Source organism: Neoarius graeffei, chromosome 28 (assembly GCF_027579695.1).
Source record: "Neoarius graeffei isolate fNeoGra1 chromosome 28, fNeoGra1.pri, whole genome shotgun sequence".
NCBI lineage: Eukaryota > Metazoa > Chordata > Actinopteri > Siluriformes > Ariidae > Neoarius > Neoarius graeffei.
In genome coordinates, this window is record NC_083596.1 from 22,463,760 (window position 1) to 22,479,595 (window position 15,836).

General features: G+C 39.6%; 1 protein-coding gene and 1 long non-coding RNA gene across 2 annotated transcripts in view; one reads left to right on the forward strand and one right to left on the reverse strand.

Moving 5' to 3' along the window:
• Positions 1-7,851: 7,851 nt before the first annotated feature.
• The window catches only part of LOC132876022 (carotenoid-cleaving dioxygenase, mitochondrial-like), a 100,921-nt gene continuing 92,936 nt past the window's right edge, over positions 7,852-15,836 (forward strand). Inside the window, exon 1 of the mRNA XM_060913228.1 lies at positions 7,852-7,931. Coding sequence (XP_060769211.1) covers positions 7,904-7,931 — 28 coding nt within the window. The 5' untranslated portion in view covers positions 7,852-7,903. The remainder of the gene's footprint in view (positions 7,932-15,836) is intronic.
• LOC132875349 (uncharacterized) lies at positions 14,028-15,108 on the reverse strand. Its single transcript, XR_009651801.1, has 3 exons — positions 15,019-15,108; positions 14,363-14,472; positions 14,028-14,109 (listed from the first exon to the last, which is right to left on the reverse strand). It is a non-coding gene; the product is annotated as an uncharacterized LOC132875349 (long non-coding RNA).

The window sequence follows — 15,836 nt, forward strand, 5'->3', positions numbered from 1 at the left end:
ACACGGGGAGAACATGCAAACTCCACACAGAAAGGCCCTCGACGGCCACGGGGCTCGAACCCGGACCTTCTTGCTGTGAGGGGACAGCGCTAACCACTACACCACCGTGCCGCCGGCTTTAATATATGAATAAAAATGAATTCTTTAACTCTAATGTTGAACACAATTATCTCCTTTGTATGATTAATGTCTGAAGTATACATGTTAAAAAGTTGCATATCATTATAAACAATTATATTGCTTATAATATATTATAATTGTTTATAATATTGCATATTATAAACAATTAACCACATTTAAACAAGAAAACAATTTTTTATTCAAAATCTTTTATAGTATTTTATATTTCTATCATGACTATATTGTTTCATATTTTATTTCAGTTGTATCACTGGCCAACAAATTCACTCCTCATGTTGATTTGGAGGAGCTAAAAGAAGAGTATGAGGACTTTCAACTGATGGAAGACTCACAGCTCAAGTTGGTGGACTCTCAGGGGAACAGGATCAGACTTGACATGGTGTGGGTTAACATCTTAAAGATGAAAACAACCATGGGAGAAGTAAGATTCCCCACCATGAAAAAGTGATGACAGCATTGCTGTGTCTCCCACACAGCAATGCTGATTGTGAGAGGGTGTTCTCCCAGGTGAGGAAGATCCACACTGACTGCAGAAAGAACATGAATGCAGATACTCTAACTGCACTCCTGCAGACCAAGATGAACAGTGACTTATGCTGCAAATTAGAGATAACCCATGAACATGTAAAGTTGGGTAGAAGTGCAACATGTTCATACAATCAGGAACATTGCTGACCAATGTGCCAAGTGAACCCCAAATTATTGGATTATGTGAGAAGAGACACTAAATTTTGTTGAACTGATATAGACTGTTGTTTAATTGAGTGTTAACAGTACATATGGATGTACAGAAATAAACCAATGCATATATTAGGTAAGATCTGATACATTTTTATTATGCATGAAATATTACTATGGATTTGGTATGGAAATTATGGATTTCTTTACCAGGGAGTACAGGTGAGAGCTGTGAGGGGTTGACATGTATGCTACAATTCAAGAGAGCAAGCAGAAATCTATGAGCAGAAGATTTCACAACCATACAAAAGCAGTCTGAGTTTTGCATGAGCAGGGCCTCTTTTTTTTTTTTGATTGTAAAATCTGAATGTGAAATGAATAAATACTGCTCTCAAATGGCAAGACCATGATCTTGATTAAAGATAGGAATAAGACTCCATACCAACTACTGCACCACCTATTACCTTCATGCTGGGCTGACGGTGTAGAGTTTGGACTGTGTGGAGATTTTATTTTCAGATATACACTAAGTAACTTTAAAAACGCACATTGATAAAACTTGCTGAATTTGTGCTGAGTTTATCTCAAGAAGAAAAGAAATATATCACAATGGAAAAATAACTTCGTTCCACCCGAATAAGTTCCAAATCTGTGCTCAAATCAGAATTTAAGGGAGTTGTACTCAATAACGTACAATATGACTCGGGTAGTCAATGACATGGACAGGCTTTAATTTTCAAACAAATTTTGCATACACTGTACACACACAATCTTACCTATAAATACCCGGGGGAAATGATGGGAAAATTGTCATTATTGAAGATGCCACGCCTAAGCCAAAATCAACGTGAACAGGCCATCGGGATGTTGCGTGCCGGAAGTACACAGACAGAGGTCGCCCGGCACTTCGGTGTTCATCATTCGACCATTTCCCGTTTGAGTCAGCGTTACAGACAGACAGGGAGCACCAGGGATCGTCCACGCCCTGGTCAGCCTCGAGTCACGACGCCAGTTCAGGATCAGCACATCAGGCTAGCTCACCTCCGTGACAGATTCCTGACACCCTCAGTCACTGCTGCTGAGACCCCTGGACGACACAGACCCAGAATCTCCAGCATGACGGTCCGAACATGGACCAACTGTCACTTTGAATTTTTTTTATTGTGAATTAAGTCTTGAGTTTGACAATAAATGTCCTTTATCGATGTTTCAAGATGTGTGTGCATTATATACAATATCATAAATTTCAAATATATGCATGGATCTAAAGTGATATCGTGTTGAATTCCATTGTGCATTTTTAAAGTTACTTAGTATATGTTGCAAGGATTGATTCAGGACTCTTGCTTGGGGCTGTAATGTCATCACTACAACCAGTAAATTCTGAAATTAATCTCTGTTATGAAATTACACCGAAAAGAAAAACATTGAATTTACCTGATTTAAATGGGTATATTAGTTGTGCATGAATAAACTGAGTTGCATTTACACAGATTGTTTTCAGACAGCCAGCATTTGACAGAGTGCCTGAATTAAAGCATATTTTTTTTATTAAGGGATCATCAGAGGTGATGGATCACCCAAGCAAACCAGCAATATTTGAGCTTTGAAGCGGTGACACTACCTACTACACAACCCAATCATTTACTGATAAACACATTATTTAGCCTACATTTACAAATAATGACTAATTTTCATGTCATATTACAAGACAAAATAATGTGTGGAAATGGAACACTGTCATAGTAGTGCCATGAAAAAGACTAAAACTGTAAAAGAATAGGAACAGATAATGGCCAGTGTACATATAGAGGAAGAAACCCCTCTCCTTCCCTCCCCGATTCAAACAGCTACCACATTCACAAAGCAGGATTTGTGTGTGCAGGAACTGAATACCCAGCCTGGGCAGAAAGGTCCACCTAAAGCCAGCTAACTGATAGCTTGGCCCTTCAAGGAAAAGAAAAGCAACAAGGAAAAGCATTTGTTTTCTCATCTCATCTCATCATCTGACTACGGGCGAAAGGCGGGGTACACCCTGGACAAGTCGCCAGGTCATCACAGGGCTTTTCTGATTATTTTATTTTTAAAATTTATTTTCTTATTTTTATTTCTGCATTTATTTTCTTCTTCTTTTTCAACTTTTATTTTCTTATTTTATAGATTTATTCTTTTTTATGATTACATTTTTCATAAGGTTTTTGCCTCTCAAGAGCTACTACATTGCTTTTTACTCTGCAGGACCTCAGTTCTTTTCCACATCTAATTGCTATAATTTCTCCAATTAGAGCATGTACATAACAACCCAGAGCCATACCCTGCCAGCAATGCCAGATGATCCATGAACTGTCTCTGATCCATAAACAAGACAAAGAAGGAACAGTATTGTATTGAACCTCCATGGATGACACTAAGTTATAAAGTTATTTGCAGTGTCTTGCAAAAGTATTCATCCCTCTTGGTGTTTGTCCTGTTTTGTCGCATTACAAGCTGAAATTAAAATGGATTTTTGAGGGGTTAGAACCATTTGATTTGCACAACATGCCTACCACTTTAAAAGGTACAAATAGTTTTTGTTATTGTGACACAAACTGTAACTAAGATGAAAAAGCACATCTAGCCACTGGGATTTTTGCCCATTCCTCAAGGCAAAACTGCTCCAATTCCTTCAAGTTACCGGTAAATGGGTTGCATTGGTGTACAGCAAACTTCAAGCTATGCCACAGATTCTCAATTGGATTGAGGTCTGGGCTTTGATTAGGCCATTCCAAGACATTTAAATGTTTCTCTTTAAACCATTCCAGTGTAGCTTTAGCAGTATGTTTAGGGTCATTGTCCTGTTGGAATGTAAACCTTTGTCCCAGTGTCAAACCTCTGGCTGACTTACACAGGCTTTCCTCCAGGATTGCCCTGTATTTAGTGCCATCCATCTTTTTTTCAATCCTGATCAGCTTTCCTGTCCCTGCAGATGAAAAACCTCCCCACAGCATGATGCTGCCACCACCATGCTTCACTGTAGGAATGGCATTCTCAGGGTGATGGGAAGTGTTGGGTTTGCATCACATATGGCATTTCCCATGATAGTCAAAAAGTTCAATTTTAGTCTCATCTGACCAGATAATCTTCTTCCATGTGTTTGGGGGGTCTGCCACATGCTAATGGGCAAACTCCAAATGTCTCATCTCATGTCATTATCTCTAGCCACTTTATCCTGTTCTACAGGGTCACAGGCAAGCTGGAGCTTATCCCAGCTGACTACGGGCGAAAGGCGGGGCACACCCTGGACAAGTCGCCAGGTCATCACAGGGCTGACACATAGACACAGACAACCATTCACACTCGTATTCACACCTACGGTCAATTTAGAGTCACCAGTTAACCTAACCTGCATGTCTTTAGACTGTGGGGGAAACCGGAGCACCCGGAGGAAACCCACGCGGACACGGGGAGAACATGCAAACTCCGCACAGAAAGGCCCTTGCCGGCCATGGGGCTCGAACCCGGACCTTCTTGCTGTGAGGCAACAGCGCTAACCACTACACCACAGTGCTGCCCAACTCCAAATGTGTTCTTTTTTTTTAAGTAGTGGCTTTTTCCTGGCCAATCTTCCATAAAGCCTTGCTCTGTGGAGTGTACGGTTTAAAGTGGTCTGATGGACAGATACTCCCATCTCTGCTGTGGATCTTTGCAACTCCTTCAGTGTTCTCTTTGGTAACTCTGCTGCATCTCTGATTAATGCCCTCCTTGACCGGTCTGTGAGTTTTGGTGGGTGGCCTTCTCTTGTAATGCAACAAACAGGACAAACACCAAGGGGGATGAATACTTTTGCAAGACACTGTAGTTCCTTAAGGGAGAAGAGAAGATCTTTTTCTGTTATTTTAAGAAACTGAATCTACATTTTACCCATAGTTTTTGTAGGATTTCCAGTGTACAGAATTGCTTTATAGTATCCATCAAAAACACACTTCATGGTAGTAAAAAAGTCATGTTAGAGAGGAGGTATAGTAAAACAATGGCACCCAGTTGACCAAGGTCATGACCAGTAGACCAAGGTCACGACCAGTTCTGATCGAGGGAGTCGAGGTGGAGGCTGTGGATTCCTACACTGTAAAAAAAATCCCGTTGTTTTTACGGAAAAAAACTGGCAGCTGGAGTCACCAGAAAAAATCCGTAAAATATACAGCAAAACGGTAATTGCTTTTACAGCACAGCATGTACATTTTACAGTTTAAAGTAGCAAATATAACAGAAGTCCAGTGTTTTATATGCTGGATTTAACTGTAAAATGTACAAGCTGTACCGTAAAAGCAATTACCGTTTTGCTGTATATTTTACGGATTTTTTCTGGTGACTCCAGCTGCCAGTTTTTTTCCGTAAGAACAACGGGATTTTTGTATGCTGGTTTCAATGATCTACTAGACAGATATTTTTTTGGGGGGGCTTTTTTCACCTTTATTGAATAGGACAGTGTAGAGACAGGAAATGAGCTAGAGAGAGACTGGGAAATGACCTTGGGTCAGAATCGAACCCGGGTCCCCAGATTCACGGTATGGCGCCTTAGTCGACTGAGCCACGACAGTGGCCGTTTTTGTAATTTTTTTAACAGGGCAATGATGTAATTTTAACTATCACATTCTGTTTTAGTATTACAGTTTGTCTGTGTTTAAACTACAACAATTTGTAAATTCTACAAAAAAATATGATCAATTCAACATATTCTTACTGTTAAATTAACAGTGGTATTTGGTGAGGAGTTTTACAGTATATTGATGTAAATTACACACTGCTTCATTGTTTTTGTATTTACAGTTTTTTTATGTCATGATTTTACATAAATTCCCTGTTAATTCTACGGACATTTTTTACAGTGTACAAGTACCTCGGACAGCAAGCTGGACTGGACTTGCAACACCAATCACTTATACAGGAAGGGACAGAGCAGGCTATACTTCCTTAGGAGGCTGCGGTCCTTTAACATCTGCAGGAAACTCCTGTGGATGTTCTATCAGTCTGTGGTCGCCAGTGTCTTGTTTTACACCGTGGTGTGCTGGAGGGGCAGCACATCCAAGAAGGACACATCCAGGCTGGACAAACTGATCAGGCGGGCCGGCTCTGTGGTTGGAATGAAGCTGGACTCTCTGGTGACGGTGGCAGAGAAGAGGTCTATGGACAAACTATTGAACATCATGGACGATGCCAGTCACCCTCTGCACACCGTCATCAGCAACCAGAGGAGCCTGTTCAGTGACAGAATGCTCCTTCCCAAGTGCAGGATGAACAGACTCAAAAACTCCTTTGTCCCTCACACCATCAGACTGTACAACTCCTCTCTGGGGGGGAGGAGGGGTAACAGGAGGACAGAGGACGGGAAGGAGCAGTAGCCTAGCCTAACAATAAGCAATACCGGACAATGTTGTGCAATATAAAGTGCAATATCTTTCCTGCTTACCCCTCCCCCCACACACACATACCCTAACCCCACTTCTCCCCCTTTCCCCCTCCCCCTTCCTCTCTTCCCCATATCTTATTCTTTTATACTTATATATGTAAATACTTAATTTATTTTAATTTATCTAGAAGTTTTTCTCTATTTCTTTTCTCTGTTTATCTGTAATGATGCTGCTGGAATCTTAATTTCCCTGAGGGAACCCTCCCAAAGGGATCAATAAAGTTTTATCTAATCTAATCTAATCTAATCTAATCTAATCTAATCTAATCTAATCTAATCTAATCTAATCTAATCTAATCTAACAAGACAGCAACATTTTTAAGTGCTCAACTGAGTGCTTAGTGAAGAGGTAGGTCTTCAATTTGTGTTGAAAGTATGGACTGAGTCATGTTTTGTAGTGTCCTGTGATGTATATTAGGGATGTTTTAAAAATGGGTGAGTTGTGGTTAAGTCCTTCTGTTGTCTGTTTTGCTGAACTGATTGCATTGTTTGTGTTCTAAACCATGACTTGAGGATTGCTAACAGCAAACAAGAGCAGAAGAGCAGTGTGAAGGACATGTGGGATTCACAGACATGTTTATATGTCCACATGCACAACAGTTTTCAGAACAACTCACTAATACAAATTCATTTATCAGAGTCAGTTCTTATATTGTTATGCATCACATTTCCTGCAATAGATACAGTCAACTGTAGGCTATAACTGAGAAACCAGGTGGAGTCCGGCTTATTCTTTTGTTGAACACCTTTGTACCATCAGACTTAAGGATTTCTCTATTCAGAGTCTATTCAAATGTGTCCTAGTACTAGTGTCAATGAGTGTATCTTCATTCTTCTGATTGATTCGGAAATAATTTTAATGTAACATATTGTTACTATTACTATTTTGAATATTAGCTCTGGGTGGCACAGTGGTGCGTTGGTTAGTACTGTCGCCTCACAGCAAGAAGGTTCCGGGTTCGAACCTCACGGCCGACGGGGGGAACCTTTCTGTTCTCCCCGTGTCTGTGTGGGTTTCCTACAGGTGCTCAAAGACATGTGGATTAGGTAAATACCCAGCCACTGTGTTTGCACAAGCCAGTGCATACTTGGTGCTGGTCCCAAGCCCAGCTAGATTGGGGAGGGTTGCGTCAGGAAGGGCATCCAGTCTAAAACCTATGCCAAATCAAATATGCGGAACAGAGCCGCTGTTGCAACCCCTAATGGAAGTAGCCGAAAGAAGAATGAATATTAGCTCTGCTCCTTTATACCGTATATCATTGATGTCTGTGAGATGCATGCAAATATTAACCTATCATGCAATTAAATTCTGACACTTAGGTCTATGTTTATATAAGCACTCTCTCTTTATACACACACATTATATATACACACACACCATTATACCTCCAGCCAAATGCCATGTCAATTTATTTGTATTAGATAAGGTGCTACTTCTGCCATCTAGAGGTAACAGACAACAATTGGTGCCACTAAGGGCACCATGGGGAATGTGATGTCATGGGGAAGAAAAACACTTTCAGCCAGAGGCGTGGTCTTGTGGGTCCATTCTCTCTCTCTCTCTCTGTGTGTGTCTTTCCCTCCACAGCCCTTCACACCCATTTCTGCTTTGCCATCAGCAGCGTGTCATCTTTCACTATGTCAAATGTGAAGCCTCACCCTTCAGGTAAGATGATTCACTTCTGCCATGTACCTCTGTTAAAATGCAGCTAGTGGCACTTCAGCCCTGGCCACATCAGCAGTGGAGAGAGAGAGAGAGAGAGAGAGAAAGTGAGTCAGTCGTGCCATTTTGTTTCAGGTTAGATGTTGTGCATGGTTTGGACGCTTCGGAATATAAGCAACATACATAACTTACATCACTGCCCTAATGAACGACCATGATGACATCACTGTTTGGAAAGGTTACCAGTGTTTTGTTTTGTTTGGGGGAAAATGGCATATATGGCAAATTGGGAGAATTCAGGCATATTGGGACACTTTTGTTTAGTTTAAGAATTTATGTTCAGGCTTGATAAGTCCAAGTAAAAAAAACAAAAAACAATTTAGGTAACAAAATATAAGGGCATGTATTAAGCCTGAAACAAGAAGTTGACCCAAAAAATATTGAGGTAATAAAAATGACATATGGTTTGGACATTTTTTAAGAAGTTATAAAATTGTCAACTAATATATAAATAAATTGTGATATACACATAAGATGTACTAATGTAACAAAATAAGCACAAAGTTAGTTCAAGTCATGTACAGATGTTTAAAATACTTTTTTTTTTCAAGCTGTCAGTTAAATTGGGACAGTCATAAAATACAACTAGACCGGACAATTCCCCGGGGGAAATTGTGAGAGGATGCAGTGCGCGAAGCAATTCGGTCACGCATGTTTGCTGGCCGTGAATGTGTGACCTGCAATGATGTTTCAATGCAATGATTGTGTGTGTGCTTGAGACAGCAGCCGTCATGAAGAAGAGCTATTCAAGAGTATAAACAAAGTGACTACAGGCGGAAATTAGCATGTACTGCTATAACCTGGGACAGACATCTGTCCTTACCACAAGGATAATGTTTAATTTGTGCACTGTCCCTTTTAAAAATAAAATAAACTCTAAACTCTAAGAAGAGTGTTTGTAGTTTGTATGTACGAACAGAAGTGTTCCTAATAAAGTGGGCGGCTAAGGTGAAGTGTCATGCCGACCGACCCAGATAGCAATAGGTCAGTGGCCCACTGGCGGCCCACCAGTGGCAGAGTTGTCGGTCCAACGGCGGCTCCCACCAGTGGCCCACTGGCGTTTTGCTCATCGGTTCTTTGGCGGTCCGCCGGCGGCTCAAAAGCGGTTTCAGATAAAGGGCCGCCTTTTTACCGATTGTTACCCACCATTTTTTTAAATAGCCTTATTATGGCCATATAATTCAAACAAGGCATTAAAATGAATATAAATGGAATTCAATTTATTATCTAAATTAATATAAATGTATACATGTAAACATATTATCCCACAGACTGACCACACATAAGGTTCAATACATTTTGTTTATTTTTAACGTGTTAATGGTTTTTATATGAATAAATAAATAACTAAATAACAATTAATAATTTATAATATCACATTTAAAGACCAGCCAGGTTCAATACATTTTTGTTTTTTCAATGTGTCTATGGTTTTAAATAAATAAATAAACAAACAAATAAATAACAATTAACAACGTCACATTTAAAGATCAGGCAGGTTCAATACATTTTTTGATGTGTTTACGGTTTAAAATAAATTACAATATCACATTTAAAGATCAGCCAGGTTCAATTTTTTTTTATGTTTTTACAGTTTGAAGTAAATAAATAAATATGAACAATTTATAATAAATATATAATACATAAATATAAAATGACTAGTTCAAATATTCCCCATCTCCCCATTACCCACTTTTTTCTGCCTGTCTTTTCTCCCTCCCTCTCGGTCAGCCGCCCCCTTTAGGTACATCGCAACTTCTTTTTGCAGGTCCTCTTCTGTTGCTGTGTGCACCACTCTCCTAACAGCTCCTGTTGTAAAACAAGGAGTAAGTAAGAAAAAAATGCTTTTGCCAGGGGTTGTAAATACTTCACAATAATGATTCAAAATGTAAAAAAAAGTTTTTTTTAGCTTACTGTGCAACACATTCTTCAGGTGTAAAGACTTGAACGCCACCTTTCCTCCAGCACCAGTCCAATTTATTTGAAGCGCCAGGGACTTCCTCAAAATACGGCCCAACATCCTCTTCACCGCGTCTTTGGTGGTTTTCCCCCCCAAAACAGCAAGTATGTTCACCTGGAATACAAAGACCAAAATTACAATGGCATAACATTCAGTCAAACATCTTAGCTGTTTGATAGTTCATCTGTAACCTTCAAATACAGTGGGTATGATGTTGAAAATTGGAAACATATATATGATTTATTGTGCACACATCGCTCCCCTTGGGAATGGGATCAATTTTAGCAATGCTCAATCAGTGGGATCACCTGGCTCTCGCCAGATCTGTGTGTTTCCGCACAGCTTTATGAGCTACTCGTGGATCTGGGTGGATTTTCAGATTTACCCAGGCAGCCTGACCAATCCGGCTCGCAGGGCTTTCATAGATGTAACATTGTCGACAAATCACTTAATTCAGGGAGAGGTGTAAAATGAACTCATTTCCAGAAATGTTACAGTAGTGCTTTAATTGTCAGACAAGTGGTTTTTCCAATCATGTGCAAGGATTTTTAATAAAACATTTGGAGAGCTAAGCCAGAGACGGTATTTTAAGACAGGAACTTTGGCTAAGCGCACTACAGCCATAGTTACAGATAAATGTTTGTGGAGCAACTCAGAGCAACATTCGTCACGAGAGCCAGGTTAAGACTTGTATGCCTTCAAATTCATATTGCAACATTTTAAAATCCAGACTTACCAGTTGGTTTTTCAGGTCAATGTCAGACCCAAGCTGCCTCTCCAGCTCCTCCAGTTCCTCCAGGTTACTGAGGGGCATGTTGGTTTCCTGGACGAGGCAAAGGTCTGCCACACCAGCACCCCCTAGCTTCTGCAGAATGGCCGTATTTGCAGCCACCTGCTGCTTAACCTCCTTAACCTCCTCCTCAATCGTCCGGAGGTGCTGCAGAACAAGTCTGCAAAAATCTATGAATCAAAGACAACAGATTAGAAATGGTATAAGTATAGATGTAGTAATTCAGATACTTAGTTTCCATTTACACAGCTTTCAAACAACATCAACATCTGTGTTACTGAAATTGACATAATCAAGGATGAATGTATGGTGTCCTCAAAACAAAAACAAACAAAACTTTCGTAGCCCCTTAACACACGCCATTCCACCAAAAGGACGCTGTAATGGCCACTGAGAAAAACTTTACTGCCATAGTACCACTATGACAGTGCATAGGGCCTTTAGTAATACATTACGACTTGGTCATTGCCATTCTGGTAACAGCTATTCAGCTAATTTATAACAGGGGCTGTATCTTAAGGGGTTAGTCTGCTTCTCCTTTAATATTGGTGCCAGATGAATGATAATTCAGTTCTACCTTGCTGGATGCTGATTTGCTGATTTGATGGATGATGCTGTGCCTGACTGGTAAACTCTGTTGAACAGATTGGAAATGTGGTTAGTAAATAGTGAGATGGTGCAATGCTATGATTACACTGAATGCAATGTTATGGCATTATACTTAACTGATACTTTTGTCCAAAGCAACTTATAAAATAGAAAATGAACAAAGTAACATACACTGCGTTCCAAATTATTATGCAAATGACATTTTTCACTGGTTTTCCAAAATAAATAACTAAATGACAAGTCATCATAATTTTCCAAGTCATCAACCGTTAGAGTACAAAGCAAATGTTTTTGAACGAACCTTCCAATGATGACTGTATTTTTTAAAAAATTGAAAAACTGAAAAAATTGAGAATGCACTGTTCCAAATTATTATGCAAAGCAGAGTTTTAAAAGATTTTGTTCTTGTAAAGAACTTATAATGGCCATTTGTGAAATTGGAAGCATCAGCAGGTGATAATTACTCAAAAACATCTTACAGTTCTAGTTCCATTACTGGATTTGTAGCTGATTCACAGCACACACATAATTGTGCAGATTAAGGCGCATTAAGAAAGGTTTCTGTCTGATAAATACATTCGATTAAGAGAATATATGCTAAAATATATTACAAAGCAGGAAAAAGGTGAAACAGTTCAAATTTGAAGCTGCTGGTAGCTCTGGAGTCCCACAAACACCAAGATGATGTTATGAAGAAACCTTCTATTTGGCCCACCTTAACTAATGCTCACAAGCAGAAACAACCTAGAAATACAAGAAAACCACATGCATGAGTGCATAGGTATTCTTAACAGCATGAGATGGTGCACTGCCATGCCCATACATGAAGACGATATAAAGTGGTCAGTAGTCAGTCTTAAACTCAACATACTTCCCAAACATCATTTTCACACATTTGGGTACCCTAAAGGAGGCATCCAGGTGTCTCCCCATGATTCCAGCCCAAATCATGACTCTGTCTCCTCTTTGCTGATGTAGTAGCCTTATTAGGACATGGTGGTCATTTACCAACCATCCACCTGGAGCATCCAGGGCACTCAACAGTGCAAGGACACTCAACAGTGAACAAGACTGTTTGAAAAGTAGTCTTTATGTATTTCTAGGCCTACTGGAGTCGTTTCTGCTTGTGAGCATTGGTTAAGGATGACCAAATAGAAGGTTTATACATAACTGCATATCTACACCTTGGTGTTTCTTAGACTCCAGAGCTACCAGCAGCTTCAAAAGTGACTTGTTTGTTGCTTTGTAATAGTATTTTATCATTTACTCTCTTGTTCTGATGTATTTATCTGGAAGAACCTTTCTTAATGTGCCTTTATCTGCACAAACCTGTGTGTGCTCTGAATCAGCTACACATCCAGTAATGCAACTTGAACTGTAAGATTTTTTGATTGAACTAGGTTTTGATTCCAGTAATTATCACCTGCTAATGCTTCAAATTTCATAAATGGCCATTTTCAGTTCTTTACAAGAACAACATCTTTTGAAACTCTGCTTTGCATAATAATTTGGAACAGTGCATTTTCAGTTTTTCAATTTTTAAAAAAATACCGTTATCATTGGAAGGTTCGTTCAAAAATATTTGCTTTGTACTCTAACGGTTGATGACTTGAAAATTATGATGACTTGTCATCTAGTTATTTATTTAGGAAAACCAGTGAAAAATGTCATTTGCATAATAATTTGGAACGCAGTGTACAGTGGGTATGATAAGTTTACATACCCCTGTTCAAATGCCAGGTTTTCATGACATAAAATAGTTTGTCTTTGTCATTTTTTTACATCATGAACACCTGGCATTTGAACAGGGGTGTGTACATTTTCAATAGGCACTGTATTATGTATTTACCTCCATGGCTGGATGTTCGAAAAACAGGTGACTTCGATGGAAGCTGTGGTGGTGCTGGCAGAGGTGAAATCGTTGAAAGCTGTGGTAGTGGTGGTAGAGGTGATGGTGGTGGTAGAGGCAGGGTGGTGGTGGTGGGGAGCTGTGGTGCCTGACTGGTAAACTCTGTTGAACAGATTGGAAATGAAAAGGCGTGTTTAGTGAGATTATTACGGCAATGATTATTATTGATTATTACTGCAACTTTTGTCCAAACCCAAAGCAACTTATAAAGTACACATATGAGTTTACATACCCCTGTTCAAGTGCCAGGTTGTCATGACGTTAAATAGTTTCTTTTTGTCTTTTTTTTTTTTTTACATCATGAACACCTGGCATTTGAACAGGGGTGTAGACTTTCAATAGCCAATGTATTATGTGTATACCTCCATGGCTGGATGTCAGAAAAAGATGTGAGGTTTCCAACGGGGGACTGGCTGCTTGGTTGGACAACACTGCAAACAGAGTGAAAAGACACATGATATACAAGTATTCATGGTAATTAGAAGACCAAATCATGGTACTAAGTACACAGTGGCCAATATTACCTGCAGGGTAAGTACTGGTCCTGGTGACTGAAGGGGTTCTGTGTGATTGACTGTACACTGTTTGAAAGAGATTAAGACTTAAATGGTTATCTAAGAAGCATATTCATTGCAGTACATTAATTACCAATTACTAATTAATTTATGAGCATTAGCAGTGGTTGTACCACCTGATATTAGAGCACAATAAATGACATTGACAATGACATTGACCCATTTACCTTCATGGCTGGGTGGGCACTGCGGTAGTGGTGGTAGAGGTGGGAGTTGTGGTGGTGGTGGTAGAGGCAGGGTGGTGGTGGTTGGGACCTGTGGTGCCTGACTGGTAAACTCTGTTGAATAGATTGGAAATGAAAAGGCGTGTTTAGTGAGATGATACAATGCTATGATTACACTTAATGCAATGGTATGACATTATACTTAACTGACACTTTTGTCCAAATGCAACATAAAAAATAAACAAAGGAAGATATGCAGAAGGCCTGTGTCAAATGTGGGTGCATGAAATGTAAGGCAACACAAAATGAAAAGTAACAGAGACCATGAAAAAAGAAAAATGAATTTCTTTTCAGAGATATCACTAACCTGAATTTGGTACAGAAATTTTCTCTGGCAGTCGCCGAATTTTTGGAGCCGGAGGGAAATAGGGACGGTCATCTTCTTCATCACTGGATTGGATGAATTTCATGTTTGGCCTAGAGATTACACAAGTTACAAAATGTTAAAGAATGTGACGTTGAGGGCAATATCATTGGTACAAATAATATTTATGGTTAGTTAAAAATATAGAAAAGGCTATATAAACCAGACAAGTAGTCTGGTTTATATAGTCCACTTCCTTAGTTCACCTTGAAGAACCCTTATGTTGATATTTCTAGTTTCAGGATATGACCTCATGTCTGCCAAGCAATGTAGGTCGATGTAGAACATCGAACAGGAGGCTCCTGCATGTTGGTTACTTACTCAGATGCCATGATTCAGCTTCACCTGACTTTGAGAAGTTTGTTACCTCATCTAAGCGAATCCAGCATTTCTTTGCATAAATGACCAAAGTAATTAAATATTGTTGTATTGATTGAGTTGACTTAGTATTTATGCATATTTTGATATATTTGTGAGTAATTCAGTAGTTATTTGGTAGATTGTGTCAAACCTGTCTAGATCACATACTGCCTATGTAATTCAGTCAATCTACCTCCGTTTATATATTAGTGACTAGTATGATGCAAATATTATCTTACTTTCTTTTTCTTTTCATGGTCTCCTCATCTGTCTCCAGCTTCTCTCCTCTTTTTGCTTTAAGGTAGTGGCCGTGGGCCTTTTCGTATGTGTCTATATAAAAAAAACAACAACAACAATAGCAAATTAAAGCCGCAAGCGGCCTCGACGGGCCCTCGCGCCAGCGGCCAAGGGGGGCGGGGGCATGCGTCCCCGCGAAATACCTTCCACAGCTTCTTCGGCAAGAGACATTACTCCCACAATGGCGACAAAGCACAGAATCGGACACAGAGTACACGGTGCGCTGAGATGTTGTCAAGGACAGAAAATTTTATGCCATGGCTTCCCAACCAAATTAATGTATAAACCTCATCAGTCATCAAGCTAAAGCTACATAGGATTGTCTTCTGTTAGACATCTATTAGTCTGTATATAACGCTACAACACTTGCTCCCGACTGCCTACCCATTCCCCACAAGTCATGTGTGTTTAAGGCAACCAAAACAACATACTCCTGGTGCCTCATGATTGTAAACACCTCTCCTGCAAGTGATACAGCGCAATGAGCGCCCCCAGTTGTCAAAGTTCACCAAATATGGTATACATGTCAAGGGACCTATGAAGAGTTGTTGTGTCAAGTTTGATCAAGTTTGACCAATCAGAAGCCGAAATATAAAATGTTGCCTGAAAACAGCGCCTCCAGTGGCAAAAGTTCACAAAATTTGGGAGATATGTCAGGTGACCTGTTAAGAGTCTGCGTATCATGTTTGATCAAGATTGAGTAAATAGAAGATGAGATATTGATTTTTGAAGAAAAAATGTTTTGGTTTTTCCCATGTCA